This window comes from Prunus mume, linkage group LG7 (assembly GCF_029339155.1).
Source record: "Prunus mume cultivar Tortuosa linkage group LG7, ASM2933915v1, whole genome shotgun sequence".
NCBI classification, from domain to species: domain Eukaryota; kingdom Viridiplantae; phylum Streptophyta; class Magnoliopsida; order Rosales; family Rosaceae; genus Prunus; species Prunus mume.
Genome location: NC_142704.1, coordinates 15,117,267 through 15,136,510, shown reverse-complemented (window position 1 = coordinate 15,136,510; position 19,244 = coordinate 15,117,267). Strand labels below are relative to the sequence as shown.

Genomic DNA, 19,244 nt, shown 5'->3' with positions numbered 1-19,244 from the left:
AAGACCCATGACACAATGGATGGTGGTCTCATGTCAAAGTGGATATCAAGACACAATGTGCACGTCTCATATCTAAAGACTCGACAGTCTCAAATATAATAGGCTCGTTCCGTTGCAAGTCTCAGGTACAATGGATTTGTTCATTAAAAACCCAATTAGTGAACAATTGGTCTTAATTTTGAAATTCACAAATTATAAATTAATGAGCTCAAATCCAAATTGCCTTCAATTCTCAATCATCAAACTAAAGCCCCAAGTGGTACAAAATTACACAAATTAAATCATTGCAATTTGGAATTACATTAATTTGATCATGTCAATGATACATAAGCAATCTAGCATTCTACTAGACGCAAGTGCAACTAAATTGAATTCTTTGTTTCTCCAACCAAATTCACTCAAACACTTTTCCAAATTCAATGAGTCGTTCACTTATTACGATTCATCAACTACGTTAGTTTGATTTTGTTAAGGATACATAAGCATTGGAAGATTTTCATGGGCATTGAGCTCAGTTCTGTTCGTTCTTCATCTCCGAGCTTCTCTTTTGATTTTTGAAGATTTTCTACTATTCTTCATTGTGGTTGGAAAAATAACAACCAAATGTTATTCAAACGGTACAACTTGACCAGTTCTAATTTGGGCCTTCTTCATACAAAAATCTGGTTTAATAGGTGGAGATGCGCGGGCAACCTCAGCTGTGTTGAGGTTCAAAACACCAAAATTTTCTGTTTCTACAAACAACACAACTCATTGACTGATAAACACAGAAAGTGCCAACCCAAAATGTACAAGTAAATAAGTAATTGATTATAAAATATATATATATATATATATATATATATATATATATATATATATACAGTCCCGCTGACCTAAGGGCTTAAAATTGAGGTCCTATGAGGACCAAACTCATCTCAGCCACTAGATGACCCAATTTCTTTTTATTATTGAAACCTGTTTTAATTCCAACTCATGGTAGTCTACTGAGTTTATCACTTCCATCATCTTCCACCACTCGTACATCTCTGAAACTGAAGGGCATCATAGGATTTATTTTTTTCTTTCTTCAGACCTGATTTTCTTCCCTCAGAGTTGGTTACTTTTTCCTCTAAAGGCTGCTTACTGAGTTTATCACTTCCCTCTAAAGGCTGCTTACAGAGTTTATCCCTCTCCTTCATCTTTCAGTGTTGCTAAGCGAGTAAAAATGAACTCCAACTACTACATTCAATAGAGGGAAAAAATGGCATAAATTTTTTTTCAATTTTGTATTTTTAGTAAAACTAAGAAAAAACAACATACTACACTGTAAAAATGGTAGCCTTCAAGAGAATTTTCGCTCATCACTTTAACTCAATAGGCACTCTCATCACCCTTCTCAAAACTTAACACATATGGTTAACTATTTACTTTATAAAAAAATTAAAATATTTAAAACCAGAAAATAATGTAAAATAATAATAATAATAATAACTCTCTCTCCTTCTCTGTTCCCCTAAACTTCCACTCAATTCACTTGCCTTCCTCACTGATTGTGTTTAGCTGGGTTTAGGGTACACAGTTTTGTTTGCATGTTTGGGTAATGGTGGTTTTTGGGAAAGGGATGTTGGTAGCACAGCGCTTTTAAAACTTTGTTGTTCAAAATGGGAAAAATTGCATAGATACGAAACATTTTACCTAACAAAAAAAAATTTGCTGAGGCTAAAGAGATATCTAAAATGATTGAACAACTCGAAGAAGAAAAAGATAGACATAGATAATCTTAAAACACTCAAATAATTATTAGTAATGAGCATTCATGACTTACACGAAATCTTAGAAGTCAAGAATAATGAACATTGGAATGGCAACCAAATTTCCATTAATCCATACTCCGTAGATCAAAATCAATCTAAGCTTTGTAGCATTCTCGTGTAGATTGATTTTGATCTATGGAGTATGATTGATGGAAATTTGATTGCTCTATCTTTTTTTTCTTCGAGTTGTTGAATCATTTTGGATATCTCTTTAGCCTCAGCGGATTTTTTGTTGTTGGGTAAAATGTTTGATAGGTGGGCAATTTTTCCCATTTTGGACAACAAAGTTTTAAATTCTGAGTTAGTGATAAAAGACATATCTGAACTAATTACAAAAGCGGAGAATACGGGCTTTTTATAGCCGGATGGGGATGGAAAAGAATGTTCCACTTCCACCTATCATTCATGATTCAACTCATACTTTTTTTGTTGTAGAACTCACTCAACTGTCAACTCATGCAAGTTATCCTTTATTTTTGAATAGTTTGCATGTGGTGTGTATGTCTAACGTTTTTGTCACTAAAATGTTTTCATATCCCTTCATTTTGGGCTTCTAGTCCCCTGATGGCTTTATGACCCTGGCCTCATCTTACTTTGTTTGTTTCTTTATTTTGGGCTATGCGGTCTTACCTTGGGTCGTTCTCTAGCAAGCATCTCTAAGTGAGGACCTAATATGAGAGCACCGTTGGATATATCTAACGGCTCTGTGAAAAAGCAATTGTAAATGAAACAATTGCACTGGAACCAGCCCTCAACTTGTGCGTGTTCTCTCCTCCCTCCCTCCAAAACATCTGTTCTATGTTTTTGATGGTGTTTTTTTTTTTTTTTTGGTCTGAAATGTTTTTGATGGTTTGATATTCTCTTTCAGGAAGAATACCAAACACATCTACCCCTTCTATTCTTTTTTTAAATTTAATTTTTCTGGTTTGGTCATTCAAACCATACAAACAAGCTACTATCTTGAATAGCACATCTACCCCTCTAATTCGTTTTCCTCTTTTCATATTTCTGGTTTGTTGATTCTGGTATGAGCATTCATCAAGCCTTGAGGACCCATCTGGTGACCACAAAACTGGTGACAGCGGCGCATCTTGTTCTGTACTCATGGTGTTGACATCCTTGAGCACGCTCGAAAGTGGCCTTGAGTTCGATTACTTGAGGATTTGAGACTACGAAGTGAGCACTCGCATCTGGTTCTATATACTCTTGGTTTTAAAATCTTTGAGCAAATGTGAAACTAGAGTTGATTTTGAGTCCTTCATGACAGGAAGGTCAAAAACTTTTGGGGTTGACATCTAGCTCTAAATCGGCTACATTGTCATATTTGTACAAATTTGTAAGCTAGGAATTATGAGATAAGTGATATTCTGTATTTGTGAATTTGAGTATTTGAGGAAAATGTTCGACCAAGTATATCGGCATGAGTTACGCTAGTTTGGAAGTAGTTTTTGTCATGTTTCACCGGACGCTCACAATGACTACCTATGTGGAGAATACGTCTTTACTAATGTTTCACAATCTATTTCGTTTAAATATCGTGCGGGAAGTATTTTTCTCTGATATATACAGTGGTGTTTTTTTTTTGGGTGTGACAATCATATTTTGCATATAATATTTTGGTTAATATACATATTTGAATGCTCATTGAAAGCATGTGTCAATATTATTATGATGGTGAGGTGATCTTTGGGGTTAAATTGCAAGGATTGTGAAATGGAGTCTGAAACCGAGGTGACACCGAAAGTAAGTGTGGAGTTCAAACCACAAGTGGGACTTGAATTTGATTCTCTTGACTCGGCTGAAAAATTCCTGGGTCCGCCGCTATACACAAGGCTACAACTACAACGACGCATTTTCCCTCTCGCTTTTAACAGCAAAGTTTGCTTCAAAATCTGAAAGTTCCATTCAGCTTTCCATAAAATACCAAGATAACTCTCCACCTCAATGAAAAATCACTCAAAACACAACCAAAAATAAAATACTCAAGATAGGCATTAGTCCAGCACATAGATCCGAGAGGCAATATCTTGGACCAACCAATCAAATCCCTCAAGCAGTCCATCTCCCGTGTATGCACTGCAGCCAACAATTTCCCAATGCCGAGTTTTATCCATCGCCTCCAAGTTCAAAACCTAGACGGAAGTATAATAGATAACTGTTTCAGAAACTCAGAATTTTAAAGGAATGCTCATCTTCATCTGTATATAAATTGTTTCGAACATGTACGAAAACTCCTTGAAAGATTTCACATAACATTGTTGCATATAAACTCCACGGACATGACGAGTAAAACCCATGCCGTTGTTGCATTTGTCATCCAGACAATAAGACAAGTGAATAAACAATCTAAAGCAACATAACAAGACAACGAATAAAGCTGTCTATGGGCAATGGGTAATCAAAGCATGCAAAACAAAACCAGGGCTACATTCACAAATTAATCCTACGTGTATATACACGCTGACCTAGAGCCTTACCTTAGCAATTTCTTCTGGAGTAAGGGCACCTTTTATGTCCTGTTTATTTGCTAGTATCAATAAGGATGATCCAGATAGCCTCTGTCATATCATCAAAACAAGTCAGCTTCTTTAGAACATTTGACCAAAATAATGGTCATAACTCACAAGCGCAAGGATTACTCCTCAAAGCATTTCCTAGGTCTTATCATGTCAATATGACCAGCAACATTATAAGTTATTTAAGAGGATGTGATTGCTTATCCAAAATTTCAAGTGATGCATCTCAATTACATAATTAATCAGTTCACAGCCAGCAGAAGTTAAAACAGTTATACACTCACACAAGACTCGAGAAAATGCAGCATGAGTTGATACACTCAGAACATGCTCGCATACTAGATGGATATCCTAATAGTTGGAACTGCAGATGAGCATATAAATCATATCGTACAATAAAGGAGGTATATGAATAACGAGAAATCCAAATGGGTTATTTTACACTAGGTACAAAAACAAAAAGAGCGAGTGTATAATGAAGTAATGAGCGAATATACCTCTTCCTTCAAAAGATTATCAAGTTCCATTTTGCAGTCATCTAACCTTCTAAGATCTGAACTGTCAACTACCCATACCAGGCCATCAGTTTGCTCAAAATAGTTTCTCCAGTAAGATCTTATTGTTTTCTGTCCCCCGACATCCCATATATTAAGGGTATACCTGCCAAGATCAAATTACAAGCATTTAAAGTTTCCATATCATAATAAACAAAGTATGAAACTTCAAAACCGCATTGGCGCCAGAGTTTTTTATGGTCTATAAAAGAATCAATGAAATAAACAGTTGTCAATAATCTGGGAAAAAACAATCCCCAAATTGAGAAAATAAACACCCAATCTCCTTAATAGGAGCCCCAAGCATTCCAACTACCTCTATATATGATTAACCCACAAACTATTTTCATAACACTTTGGTACAAACAAATACAAATGTAAAAAAAATATCATGATTTGGGGTTAAGCGTAGTTCACTTACTTTTGGTAAGTGATGGTCTTGATGTTGAAGCCGAGTGTGGGACTGACAACACTGGTGTCCTCTCCATTAATCCTGAGCACAATGGTAGTCTTGCCGGAATTGTCAAGCCCACTTCGCAAACAAAACAAAACAAACAAACGAACAAACGATTACTTAATTCTCATATCATACGAGTGAACAAAAGGTAAGAGAGGGAGAGATGAAGTTTCACTTACACCATGAGTATACGAATTTCTTTTTCCTTCCTTTTAATTTTTCGAATGATGCTGAGAAGCCCCATTTGTTCCCTCCCAAAAAGAATCAGATTGAGCTTCTCCCCAATACAGCTTCAGATGATCCGATGAAAGTTAGGATTGAGGATTGTAATTTGTAAATCAGGGCTCTTAATTTTAAAGAAAATTGAATTGACAACCAGGGTAAAATGGCAGTACAAATTTATGGCCTGTCTTCTTGTTTTGCTGGCGGTTTTTGCGCCTTTTAATGAAGTATTTTCAGACCAAAAAATAAAACAAAACAAACTACAAGTTAACTCAGCTCAGGGCCATACTTATCTTCTAATCTAAAAGACTCCAGGATCCAAAGCAGCCAGGTCTTCCTCAAGGGCCTAAGAGCATTTCCAGCGAGGAACTTTGGGGGTTTGTTTGGGCCAAAAAGCTGTTTCCAGCAACAAAATGCAGCCCTGGCACTAGGTGGGACCCAGCGACCTGGGCTGGCCCAAGGGCAAGGTTGGCTCGAGCTCCAGCTCTTGTTTTGGATTTGACGTCAGCGTTACAGTGCTACATCGCTACAGTATCGCTAAAGTCCACGTGTCGCACTATGGGCTCTCTAATCAGATTTTTTTCTCCAATTCAACGGCAGCCAATTTTTGTGCAATAAATAAATGAAAAAAAATCTAATTTTTAAATAAATAAAAAACCAAAAAATTACTTAATTTTTTTTCTATAAATATCAATCAATACTCTTCACTTTTAACACCAAATCCTCATACATTTTCTTCTCCTTCTATTATTATTCACTTTCTACTCAATATTTTTTTCACTTTCAAGTTTTATTTTTCTCTATCATATTATGGCTTCTTCTATTGAAACTGGAGGGGCATGGAGCATGATATCTCATCCAAAAAAATTTAATTTGAAATTTGGATTTTGAAATTTATACTTGTTGATTTGCCAATATTTTCTAAACTTTCTTACATTTCCAATTTTTTATTATATAGATTATACAAGCACAAATGAATAGTTTTGACACGTAGAAACCCAAAAATCTTATCTGAAAATATCATCCAAATTAATTGTTTAAGTAAAAAAAGTTGTGAAAAAAAACTAAAAAAATGAATAGTAGTTGCCCTTTGCCATGCCAACGAGTGGTAACGGTGTTGGAATAAAAAAAATCACAAAAAAAAAAATTGAAACGTGGGTTGGATAAGCCCCATGATTTTGATATTTGTTATTAGCCACATCTAACAAGCAGAAAGTTGAGGGTAGAGAAGTGGAGCTCTAAACCAATGAAAACTCTTAAGAGAGGTTAGTGGCTCCTATTTTTGGGGGGGTTGATTATTCAGTTTTCATACACTAAGAAGGCCCTTGGTTATAAAAGGGACAGCAGTAAAAAAAAAGGGAGAAAAGAAACGACAGAAGAAGAAAACTGCTGCAGGAGAAAAATTGCAAGAGCATAAGCACAAGAATACTTTTCACAGGTACATGGATTCTTTCAATTAATGCTTGTTGGGTGGCAACCCTTAAATCATTGTGTTGGATGATAAATCCATAATGGGTGGCAACCCTCAAATCAAACTCATGGATGATATCCATGATGGGTGGCAACCCTTAAATCATTTTGTTGGATGATAAATCCATAATGGGTGGCAACCCTTAAATCATGAGCAACGAATCCATGAGAGGATTTCTGTTCAACAAAGCTCTGCCGAGCAAAAGAAAATCATGTGAAACAGAAATGGTGTTTTGAGGGTTCAGCCCAAAATGTATTCACACAAAAAAAAAGGGCTTGAGTTACCTCTTGGACTCTTTAACCATTCATCTCCATCTCTGCCTCTGAAAGCCTTACTTTCCTCACTGAAACAAAAAAGTAAGTTAGTTGTGAAGAAAAGAACAGGCAGAAAGAAAAATGGAGACCTGCAAGAAGATTGCATATAGCAACAATAAACAAAAAGAGACAGCCACCGAGAAGAAAAGAAAAGAAAGTGGCCGTATGCCACTTCGTGGATGTTGCTGGGTTAAAAGGAGAGAAAGGTGCCAGCCAAAAGGAAACAGGGGTATAAAAAAGAAGAAAAAGAAGCAAAACTTGGGAAGAGCAACGTTGGGGCAGCCCATGCATTGAATGCCCCATCTGTTGGTTTCTTAAACAACCAAAATATAGGACATGATGTTTGACAATAAAAAAAAAAAAAAAGGGGTTTGCTACAGCCATCAAAAAGAGGAAGAAAAGTCAAAACAAAAAGAAGAAGGAAGAAGGTGGCTGACGCCACTTTGTTGAAGATTGGAAGAAAAGATAAAAAAAAAAGGACATAAGAAACTCCTTGTTGCAGAGAAAAAAAGTGGAAAAAGACAAAAAAATCTGAAACCTCTTGATATGTTGCGGCAGTTTTTCTTCTGGTTTTCTCTCTTTGTTTGTAAAGGCTCTGTACTGATTGTGACTTCGTGTACTCTTTTAAAGACTGAACAGTAACAATGTTTGCTCTTAATTCGGACTGATCACAAGTATTCCAGATAAATATGGGACTGCAAGGTCTGATTTTACTTGGAAACAAACTCTACAAAGAGTTAGATATCTACCAGGTTGTTTCAATCGCTTGCTGGACCAAAGCTCTTCTGGGCTCCTTGTTGGTGGGCCAACTATCAACAAATATCAAAGGCCTGATATAGAAAAATGGGCTGTAAAAAATAATTGCCCCATTAACTCTCAAAAGTCCATAGTATTTAATGGGTGATTTTAATAATTACCCATTAAATTTACATAGGCCTAGATTTCTTATCATATGGTTAATGGATTAATTCAACAATCCTCATTGCCATATTTGGGCCCAAGTCCAAATAATGTTAATTTTAGAAAATTAGTGGGCTAATTAAAATTGCTCATTATTTTTCTTGGACATTAACAAAAAGGAAAAATGGTACAAAACCATCCAATTGTTCCCATGGGTCATCTACCCATGAAAATTCCAATGAGATTAAATTCAAATATCTCAAACACAAATTTTCAATTATTGGGTCACACTTACCCATTAATTTCCAATTTTTCCCATAGGTCATCTACCTATAAAAATCCTCAAATCGTCTCAAAGACACAAACTCTAAATTATTGGGCCACACTTACCCATTAATTTCTAAATTTTGGAACTACGATGGTTTGATCCCGTAAAGGGTACGTAGGCAGTCTAGCATCCCAATAGACGCAACCGCAACCAAATCCCCACAAATCAAATATCTACCTTTACACAAATCAAGTCCGAACTACGTTGGTTTGATCTCTTTGAAAGGGTACGTAGGCAATCTAGAGATTCAATCTAGATGCAACCATCCCAAACACAACTCCATATCGAATCCCTGGCTTATTCAGCTAAATTCACTCAAACACCCCTCAATCGAATTCATTCAAATTCCCCTTTTTGCAATGAGTCATCTATTCATTGCGAATCTTTGAACTACGAGTGGCTTGATTCCTGAAAAGGATACGTAGGCATCCTGAGGTTGAACTTGGGAGCAGCCGCAAAACCAAACACATACATTCTGTTTCTTTATGATGGAATCAAAGGGTTTTCCCTTGTAGCGAGGGATTGTAATTAAGAGACTTGCGTCTTTAATGGGTCGAACCTAAAATAATAAAACCCCATTAATTGATTAGTGGTGGTGAAATTATGTTTGGAGATTTACATTTTTCTTCAACAAACGGAAATGGCTTTTTACAAGGGCAACCACTATTCACATGAATAGTGGTGCCTAACTCCCCCTGCCATGGCAACCTTTGCCTGGCGGGAGGGGCCCAAGCCTCATTTTTCGTGAGCCTAAGCCGCTGCGAAGTCGGGTCCCATGAAACAGATCATTTGAAGGCAAAACGATCTCGCTCTAGCTTGGGTTTGCTTGACGTCAGCAATAATAAAAATTTTATTAAAAAAAAACTAAAAATTTCATAATTTTTAAAAAACAAATTTTAGTCATATTCTTCACTTCCTACACAAAAAATTTATACAAATTCATCTCATCATATCTCATGTTAATAGTGATTGACAAGGTAATAGGTGGAAACACCACAAGCCTTTTGCAAATGCTGCTACTATTCACGTAAATAGTAACAGCCATTGTTCTTTGCTATGATAAATGAATTGAAGTGATTTGAGACATCCACGAATTGGGCCTAGCCCTCACTTGGTTATTTCTTTAACTTCTCTTCTCTTTTAATAGCTGTTTAAAATAATAATAATAATAATATAAAACACCGTTTCACAGTTGGATACTTGACTTTGTCTAGTAAAATGAGGTGCTTGATTAAATTGAAATAGATTGTAATCATGCCACAAAACAAAACAAAATCTTCAACATTAATACTAATTTCATGCTAATTTAAACATGATATTAACTAAAAATAATATCTCAATTAAAAAAAAATAAAAACTTAAATATTATACTATCGAACTAAAACAAAACAAAACAAAACAATTTAATTAAAAAAAATAACTATGTACATATTTATATTTACTTTCATTTCCCAATTTGGTCTTTAAACATAATAAAGCTCATAATATGAGAGTGCGACATGTATTAAAATTAGGTCCTTACACATGCATTAAACATAATAAAGCTTAATAAATTGTTGTCAATATTCTCTTCAACTTTTATTCTTCTAAATTATAAGAACAAAACAGTCTATGAGTTAAAAGCTGTATATATACATCCTCAAGAACCCAAATTCGTAATTCTCTACAGATTAAAATAGAGCATCCCTCTATATAGTTCCTTTTCATGATTTGTTTTGATTCATGGAAACACAAGTGGCAGCATTGTTTAAAAAGGCAATTTGATTTCTATTAATCTAATTAGGAAATTAAAGTTTTTTAAGGGAAAAAAATCGGAGTTTTCATCTAATATATTCAATATAATAAGTGATGGGTTTGTTCAGCACTTCAACTTAGCCAATCGAATGGAGATCGAGACTAAAGAAAGCTTATTCACAACACAAGGCAAATATTAGCAAATGAAGACCTTGAAATCTGACCAAAAGTGTATACAAACAAGAACTCTTCGTTATAAAATGAATTTGGCAGATGAAAACAATTAACAACATAGAAAATTTATCCACAAAAAACAATTAAAAAATATGCAAAATTTCGGCAAAACATCAAAATCAGAGAGAGAGAGAGAGAGAGAGAGAGAGAGAGAGAGAGAGATGAAGAATACCTCAGAGAGTGGCAGAACTGCTACTAGAAGCTGCAACCTGCTCCAGAAATTTCCTACTAATCTACACGAACTGCTGCTAATCAAACCTAAATCAATTTGAATCAATTTGATAAATTTCTAGGGCTGCCATTTTATTTTAATCAAACCTCAATCAATTTGAATCAATTTGATAAATTTCTAGAGCTGCCATTTTACTTCAATCAAACCTAAATCAATTTGAAAAACACCCTAAATCAATTTGTACCACAACTCTAAATCAATTTGAAAAACACCCTGTACAAACAACAGACAATAACAAGCTAAGAACCACAAGCCAGGTAGGTGGAGAAATAATCTAAACTTGACAGCATAACAAAGAAATTCAAATTCTCAAATAGTTTATGACGAATCATACCTGACAGATGGAAAGAGAGCTAAATAAAATGAAAAGAAGTGCGGGCAGGTGTAGGCTTTCCTTCCACTGCAACAATTTCACTTAGGATTGCTTTTTCTTATCTGTTAGATTAGATCCGAGGGTTGTTCTCACGTAGAGATTCTCAAATAGAACTCCCCGCCAGATAACAGCCCGTATTTTAATGTGCCATATCATGAAATATGGGACTAGAAGCCCAAAAAGAAATATGATAAAAACATTTTAATGACAAAAACGTTAGACACACACACCACATGCAAACTAATCAAAAATAAAGGACGGTAGCGCACAGCGACACGTGTCAATAGAGGTCCATTTTTCGTATCTTAAATGTAAATTTTTTTGAAAAAATGAATAAAAAATCAGAAAAATCCATCGAAAATTTCTAAAAATTCATTAAGACATTCTCTTCGACAATGTGTGAAAACAAAATTTTGACTTTGGGAAATTTGAAGTGATAATTGGAGGAAGAGTTGTTGTAAGGGAGAGTAATAATGTTCAACATAGTATTATTGTTAGTATATAAACAAACTTCCATTATTGACAAATATTTTTGAAATTTGGATATGTAACTATTAGAGTAATGCTATTTAGACACACAAGATTGACCACATTAGCCGAACACTTAATGTGGCAGCTAATGTGGTCATGCCATGTCAATTAATAAATATTGCCATATAGACTCAAATTATTCTTTATTTATTATTTCTCTTATCAATAATCTGGAAAAAAACAAAACAATAAAATTAAAATTAACCTAGTGTCCTGGGCCTGTACGAAGCCTCGTTGGTTCTGAACTCTTTCTCACGTCTCCAACCCTTCCTTTATCAAATCTACTCATATCTCTCCTCTTCCATTGAAGTTAAGAAAATAAGAAATTAACTATTAAAAAAGGAACTCATTTGATATAGGTATACAGACAATTAATTCTAGAGGTACAAACCCATTTGATGGAATCATTCGCACACAATTTCAAGGCCACCCCTCCTCCTCCAAGGGGAACAGACAAACCCCATTAGGGGTGGGCATGATTCGGTTTGGAACCGTTTTTTGTCCCAAATTGGAATCGACTTCGGTACTATTTAACCGGTTCAGTTCGGTCCGATTCTAACAAAAAAAAATTTAAAAACTGTTTGGTTTGAGTTGAATCGGTTCCGGTTTGGTTTGGTTTTGAATTGAATTATTATTACTATTTTTTCAAATTAATTTTTTTATTCAAATTTCAACTGAAATTTTATTTTTTTGACATGAAAACTAACAAATTATTCAATTTCATACAAAAAGAAATATTAAGGCTAGAAAAGAGATGTTTTGAAATTGAACTTGGGTAAATATTAGTTATGAGATTAAAAATATAGTATTGGATATAAATAAACATTAAATATATTTTTTAGTTTGACCGGTTCGGTTTGTTGAGGTATAGAACCTGAACAGGATCCGATTAGAACCGGTTCGGTTCGGTTTTTTGAATTGAGTTTGACTTTTTGGTCAACGCGATTTATTTCAATTTTTTCCAATCCGGTTTGGTTCGGTTGATCGGTTCTTCAATTCCAATGCCCACCCCTAAACCCCATTTGAATGAGTCAGTCTTAGTGGAGGAATGGAGGGCTCACAAAGACATCGTAGGAGGAATCACAAAGACAACTAGCAATTTCAGGGCCTTCTATTTTCCCATTATAAATACAAAGACGATTGGAAATTGGCAACTCCTTTTGATGGAGGAATGGAGGGCAGGAGACGTGAGGAAGTATTGAAAGAACGAGAGGCTACAATCTAAGGGACGCTAGGGTTAATTTTAATTTTATTTAATTTTATTGTTTTAGTTTTTCAAGATTATTGATTTGTAAAATAAATACAAATATAATCCATATGTGAGAGTTCATTAATTGACATGGCATGACCACATCAGTTGTCATATAAAGTGGTCGGCTAATGTGGTCAATCTTGTGTGCCCAAATAACATCACTCATATTTTAAAGCTTAAAAGAGGAAGGAAATGTGATAAGGAGTGTGGGATGTTTTGGTGAATTTTTCATATTTTGTATGAATTTATTATGATTTTTGGAAATTAAAGCATTGGAAAATACTACTAAATGAAAGAGAATGACACATAACAACCCCAAATTGGTGTGCGATCAAAGTTTCGAACAAGTATCAGTAGTACGCAGCGTGCCATCAAAGGTTCATTTTTGTGTCTAACGTAAAAATATCACAAAAAATGAATTAAAAAAATATACAAATACCTACGAATACCAAGATCCTACATAAAACAGCAAATGTACTCATATCTCATTAACATATTTGAAACCATCTCTTCCTACAATTCTGGTTTACAGAGTTGGGTGATTTGTTGAGCATGAAGACTTAATGACCATATTCAGCTCCTGAATAATCAGATTTCCTCGGTTCTGTAGCAATCTTTGTTCCCACCTCCTTTATTTTGTTGTTGAAGTAGTGGAAGCACTTCATTGTATAGAATCCTATAGCAGCTCCCTGCTAATTGTCACATCAATCTTCCTTTGCTGCATTGAATCAGTTTCAGAAAATTAAAGCCTATTATTGATATGTCACATGATTGTAAGGAAGTATCAGCATCTTCATATAAACATAGTTAAAATTCTCATATAGTTCAAAACGCTAAACGAAGAAACAATAGGCCACTACCAAGATAATCATACATCAAATGCATACTTGACAATGAAGAATAAGAATCACAGAGACACAGAAGTGCCCAAAGAAATGTAGGAATTTAATGAAAACCACAAAGAGAATATGGATTTAAGGGCGAGCATGCATTTGAAACAATATTCTGCATAATAAAAGAATACAATTCACTACGAAAAATGAATGCAATCTTGTACTTCTTCATCCATTCCAAATGAAGGCAAATGGAAAAAGCAAAATCAAATTAAGAAAATTTCTGCGTTGCTTTTGTTCAGAATAGAAAGAGTTCATACAATGTATACATATTTTGCGACTGATAATTTTAGGATATATCTATTGTTTAGAGGACACTTGTGTTAACATTGGTTATTATTGTTAAGCAGCAAGTCAAAAAACTGACCTCATTTAGGTAGGTGTGCATGGTATATCCATTGCCCTTCTTCAACCATGGATGGCCTCTCCCCTTGTAGCAATTGTAGCCTATTGTAGTCTGGCTCAGTAAAGAAATGACCCGCATAAATGAAGCCAACATCAGAGTACATAAGAACTTTCTTTCTATATAGAGAAAAGGCAAACAACAATATCCAAATTAGAGCAACTGCCACAATTTTAGGAAAAAAAAAATACGAAAACCAAACATAAAATTAAAGGGAAAAAAAATAGAACTACAATTGTAAACTGAGTTCCTTGACTTGTTCAAAGAGTGGCATGACAGGTTCGGCAACAACAAAGATGGCACGCTTGGTGGTAGAACCACCCAAAGTTTATCAGCTTAAGTACTATCGAATAAGGATATAATATTTGGGTGTCTAACCTGAAACAAAATCACATTCCAACTAATGTATCATGATTGGAAACTTTAAAATACAAAATAGTTTCCAACTAACCTGGAAAACATGAAATATAGTTTCCCCTGCTTCTTTTGCTTCGGGTATGGAACGGAACCCTTACACGTCAGAAAGGTGAGAGACGATTCCATCTATTAAGATAAAATTCCAAAGACTTTAATTTCATAAGTCAAGCAAAACATTCAAATTAGAGAGAGATAATTAGAAATGCAAACAAAAGCATCCATATAAATATCATTTGTGACAAAAGCATTTTTCAGAAATCAAATTACATAGTTTATACAAATTTTGACAGGAAGAACGAGAAAAGCTCACAGTGTAATTGCCACCATCGCAAATTATGTCCCTTTTGGGGTTTTGCAAGTAATCTTTGTAGAGCTTATATATGGTGGTGGTGGTGGTGGTGGCTAGGTCGTTGTACCCATTGCAGCACCTTTTGGCCAAACCTAAATCTACAAAGTTAGAGAAAGCAATCACACGAAGCGCAGCTGTCGAAATCTAACAGAAAACAAACTGAAACAACCTAATAGAAACATTAAGAAATCACCCAACTATGTACATAGAAACACATAATTTAAACCTAGAAACAGAGTCTCCTGTGCATCACAACACCTACACCTTAAGTGAACACATAGACACACAATTGTTTAAACCAGACCATAAACCTGCAATTTCCTTTTAACTGGGCCAAAATACCCACACCTCCTTCTGCATCTCTACCACTCTATCATAAACCCAAACCACAATAAAATGCATTCTACCAAACCAAAAATAAAACCCATTTAAACAAAACGTTCTCCAAGATTATAGGCCACACAAATCATCCCAAAAATTAAATTCATAACTCCATCTGCATTAGCTGTTGGTGGAATGTGAACTTCGGAACATATTGTTATAAACTTTTACATTGGCATAAGACCATTTCATGAGAAATAATAAATGGTAATAAATATATAAATCTATTCCAAAACTAAAATCAGAAATTCATAACAATACGAATGTAAAATTAGAGAGACTGCACAAAGCGACTTTACCTAAACTAAAAAAACCTAACTCTGGCAGCTGAACTGAAATTAGGGATTGATGTACAGAAGCAATTGAATTACCGAAAGCGAAAAAAGACAATTATGTCACTCGAAACCCAAAAAAAAAAAAAAAAACAAAGGTATGAAGGTCACAGGAGGTACCCTTGGACTTGTCCACGAAAAAGAGGGATTTTGATTCACTGCTCGAAGAAGTCATGATCAATGCTTATGTTGACTCACCATGATGCTTCCCCATCCCTCTATCTGTTGAGTCTCTCTTGCACTGCTTTCTCCTGCAACAAATTGTATCTGCTTTAACAATTAAAAAATGAAAAGAAAAATGAATATCAAAACAATAAATTTTACTATAATTAGACAAAGTTTAAGCAAATTGTAGATATAAACACGTTCAAGCAATATTCAGAGGAATACTCTCTTTTTTTCTTTCTATATTTGATTATCTTCAAAACAATAAATTTTACTATTAACCTCTATCATGTTTTACCTTTAAATCAGTACCAGAGCAATGAACCACAAGCTGTAACAATACAATCCCAAAGAGGAGAAGAAAAATCTTCTCCATAATTTGAGACAAACCAAATTCTTTATCCATAAGCAGACCCTATTTTCAATGGGGTTGGAGACAAAACATTAAAAACAGAAGTGAAGTCACAAAGCTTTAGTATTTAGAAATAAAAGCAAAAAATGAAAACTTGTTTCAATGACATTCCAACAAGGATTCAGATTGCTTACCTCGAATAAGATGGTATTTCCCTGTGCTTCTCTTGCATAAGCTTAGATGACTCAATGGCTGCACAAGCTGTGCGTCTCATCGAGCAAACAGGAATATAAAAAAGTTTATCTCACATTTCTCAACATATTGAAAAGATCTCACACTCGTCAACATAATACTTGATCTAAACAAGTGAAGAAAGCACAATGATACAAGCAGATGACAAAAGTCCCAAAAAAAAACATGACATATACTCAAAGAATTAGAAGGCAAACCAATAAATTGAATGAGTGAGATGCTGCAGTTTGAACAGCAAACGTCAATGGAAAGCAGATACAATATAATCTTAAGAAGCTAAATAACCTAGTTCACACTCAGCCATCTGGATATTTTTTTTTTTTTTTTTGATAAAAAGGGGGGGCCAAGCCCCAAAACAAAACCAGAAAGCCTATTCAAAACAAATCAAACGGCCCCTAGTGACCCCCAACAAATCATCAGCTAGCCATCTGGATATTTGGATTGGTAATATCCATTCTATTCCGCTACTCAGCCATCAAAAACATGATTTCCTATTCCTATAAAATTTAACAAGCAGAGAACAACTACTTAAATATTAAAGAAAATCTAATAATTATAAGCAACCGCGTTAAAATGATGACAGATTATATGTCAACTTTATAATATGAAAGCAAAGCTAATGATAAATTACATTTCTTTGGTCTTAAAAAAATTGTGATTCCGTCTCCAACATCAAGTTGGTCTTTTCATTTTAATTTTTCTGCCAACCCTAAAGGAAAATCTTTTGTTTTCTTTCCTTCTCTTTTCCATTTAGATAAAGCAACCCAAAAATATCCATCCATGTTGTCTAACTGAAACAACCACACAGCGACTTATTTATTTATTTAATTTTAAAAAATCCCAACGCTAATCTTATTAATTTAAAAAAAGAAAACAAAAAGGAAAATTTACATTTTACATCACCATTATTTATTAAACATCCCCAAAAATACATCAAATAACAAATGAATAAATAACTCCATCAAAACACACACCAAGAAATTGTTGAGCATAAAAATCATTACGGACAAAATGTTTAGTTAATTAAAGAAAAGACAAGCTTACATTGAACTGACGAAGCAGAGCCTCTGCCTTTCTGGCTTCTTCACCATCGTCATCATCACCGACCTCACTGCACTGATTCACATCACAAAACGTTAAAAGAAAAATTCACTCAATCTCCCAATCTCACAGAGACACCATCATGTTCTTAAAGAAATAAGCCCATAAGTGGAAACCCAGAAAATCAAAGCCCTAAAATCCAAAAAGCAAAAACATTAAGTGAGTGCAATAGAAAATGCAAAACATCTTATGAAAGTTTGAAAATTTATTACCCTCTCAACGAGATCTCAGATATTAGGGTGGGTGTTTTAACCACATGGGGGTTTTGGGCGTTTCCAACTGAGAGAACGGCAGGATGGACAACACAGGTAGAGGGCAACAACGAATAGGAGAATGAAACAGATTGATACCAAATGAGAGCAGTAAATAGGGCTTTTGGACCTCGATTTTTGATAGGGAAAGGAAAGAGAGAGATGACGGCGGGGAGGGATATCGAAGCAGAGAAACTGAGAGAGCAAGACAGAGATGGAGTTTGAGAGGAGAGAAACTGAGAGGACAGAGAAAGAGAGAGGGAGTTTGAGAAAGGTATCGATTCTGACCAAAGAAAATAGGAGATGGTTTGAGAGGAGGATGGAGACTGAAAAGAAGCGCGGGAGCGTGAAAAAATTGGAGGGTGTAGGCTTCCTTCCACTGCAACAGTTTCACTTAGGATTGCTTTTTCTCATCCGTTAGATTAGATCCGACGGTGTTCTCACGCAGAGATTCTCAAATAGAAATCCCCACCAGATGACAGCCCATATTTTAATGTGCCATATCATGAAATATGGGACTAGAAGCCCAAAAAGAAATATGATAAAAACATTTTAATGACAAAAACGTTAGACACACACACCACATGCAAACTACTTAAAAATAAAGGATGAATTGCATGAGTTGACAGTTGACTGGGTTCTTCAGCAAGAAAAGCATTTGTTTTATCATGAATGGTAGGTGGAAGTGGAACATTCATTTCCATCCCCATCCGGTTATAAAAAGCCCGTATTGTCTTCTTTTGTAATTAGGTTACTTATGTCTTTCATCACTAACACCGCGTTTAAAATTGTATTGTCAAAAATAGGTAGAATTACGCACATTCAAAGCATTTCACCCAAGAACCGCAAATCAGCTGAAGCTAAAGAGATTTCATCACTAACGGATCAATAGAAATTTGATTTCCTTTCCATTGATCGTTCAGTTTTGACTTGTATAATTTCTTGTATGTCTTTGATGTTAGTTATAGATAATTGTTCTAGAGTTTTCTATAACCCTAGAGATAGCTGAGAAATATCTCTTTGTTTTTCGAGTGTTTTAATCATCTCAGCTATCTCTAGGGCTATAAAAAATCTGAAAAATCTAGAACAACTATCTATAACTAACATCAAAGACATACAAGAAATCATACAAGTCAAAACTAACGATCATTAATGGAAGGAAATCAAATTTCCATTTATCCATACTTCGTAGATCCTTCATCAATAGAGTACAATGAGATCACAAAAATTGCTGAGGAGCATGACTTGAAAATCATGCCTTACGACATCGACTACGAACTTAAGCAAAACAAGTAAGAATTTTTATTTTTATTTTTTGTTTTAATTATAATTTTTTTTAAGTTTTTAGTATTTTATAATTTTGGCTTATTCAAATTTTCATTTCTTTCTTTTTATTTATTGACAGGAAGGCTTCCAAGGGAGATGAAGGCTCCA

At 34.7% G+C, this 19,244-nt stretch overlaps 2 protein-coding genes across 7 annotated transcripts; both read right to left on the bottom strand.

Moving 5' to 3' along the window:
* Positions 1–224: 224 nt before the first annotated feature.
* Positions 225–18,275, bottom strand: LOC103336896 (uncharacterized). Of its 6 annotated transcripts, XM_089041344.1 has the most exons (9): positions 17,772–18,275; positions 17,503–17,574; positions 16,401–16,467; positions 16,153–16,269; positions 15,810–15,956; positions 14,938–15,074; positions 14,662–14,753; positions 14,175–14,329; positions 13,283–13,632 (listed from the first exon to the last, which is right to left on the bottom strand). In XM_089041344.1, exons 5-8 carry the CDS (start codon positions 15,862–15,864, stop codon positions 14,176–14,178), a joined length of 438 nt encoding a protein of 145 aa, XP_088897470.1. In that variant the 5' UTR covers positions 15,865–15,956; positions 16,153–16,269; positions 16,401–16,467; positions 17,503–17,574; positions 17,772–18,275; the 3' UTR covers positions 13,283–13,632; position 14,175. The 6 variants fall into 6 exon arrangements, 2 of the variants coding, with proteins under 2 accessions (XP_088897470.1, XP_088897471.1); XM_089041345.1 differs by lacking the exons at positions 16,153–16,269; positions 16,401–16,467 and having other exon boundaries at positions 14,938–15,068; positions 15,810–15,940; positions 17,772–18,272; XR_016121965.1 differs by lacking the exons at positions 13,283–13,632; positions 14,175–14,329; positions 14,662–14,753; ... (1 more) ...; positions 16,153–16,269; positions 16,401–16,467 and adding an exon at positions 225–734 and having other exon boundaries at positions 15,810–15,940; positions 17,772–18,268.
* On the bottom strand, positions 3,529–5,774 carry LOC103336897 (ADP-ribosylation factor-like protein 2). Its single transcript, XM_008240026.3, has 5 exons — positions 5,503–5,774; positions 5,288–5,398; positions 4,810–4,972; positions 4,274–4,354; positions 3,529–3,928 (listed from the first exon to the last, which is right to left on the bottom strand). Exons 1-5 carry the CDS (start codon positions 5,565–5,567, stop codon positions 3,791–3,793), a joined length of 558 nt encoding a protein of 185 aa, XP_008238248.2. The 5' UTR covers positions 5,568–5,774; the 3' UTR covers positions 3,529–3,790.
* Positions 18,276–19,244: the final 969 nt, after the last annotated feature.

Excerpts from the sequence above, each read along its gene's own strand:
- LOC103336896 (XM_089041344.1), bottom strand. The coding sequence starts at position 15,864 with ATGACTTCTTCGAGCAGTGAATCAAAATCCCTCTTTTTCGTGGACAAG. Across the intron at positions 14,754-14,937 it reads GCGATGGTGGCAATTACACT|ATGGAATCGTCTCTCACCTT; the intron begins GTGAGCTTTTCT and ends TTATCTTAATAG. Across the intron at positions 14,330-14,661 it reads CTATATTTCATGTTTTCCAG|AAAGAAAGTTCTTATGTACT; the intron begins GTTAGTTGGAAA and ends TTCTCTATATAG.
- LOC103336897 (XM_008240026.3), bottom strand. The coding sequence starts at position 5,567 with ATGGGGCTTCTCAGCATCATTCGAAAAATTAAAAGGAAGGAAAAAGAA. Across the intron at positions 4,973-5,287 it reads AAGACCATCACTTACCAAAA|GTATACCCTTAATATATGGG; the intron begins GTAAGTGAACTA and ends TGATCTTGGCAG. Across the intron at positions 4,355-4,809 it reads ATAATCTTTTGAAGGAAGAG|AGGCTATCTGGATCATCCTT; the intron begins GTATATTCGCTC and ends ATGATATGACAG.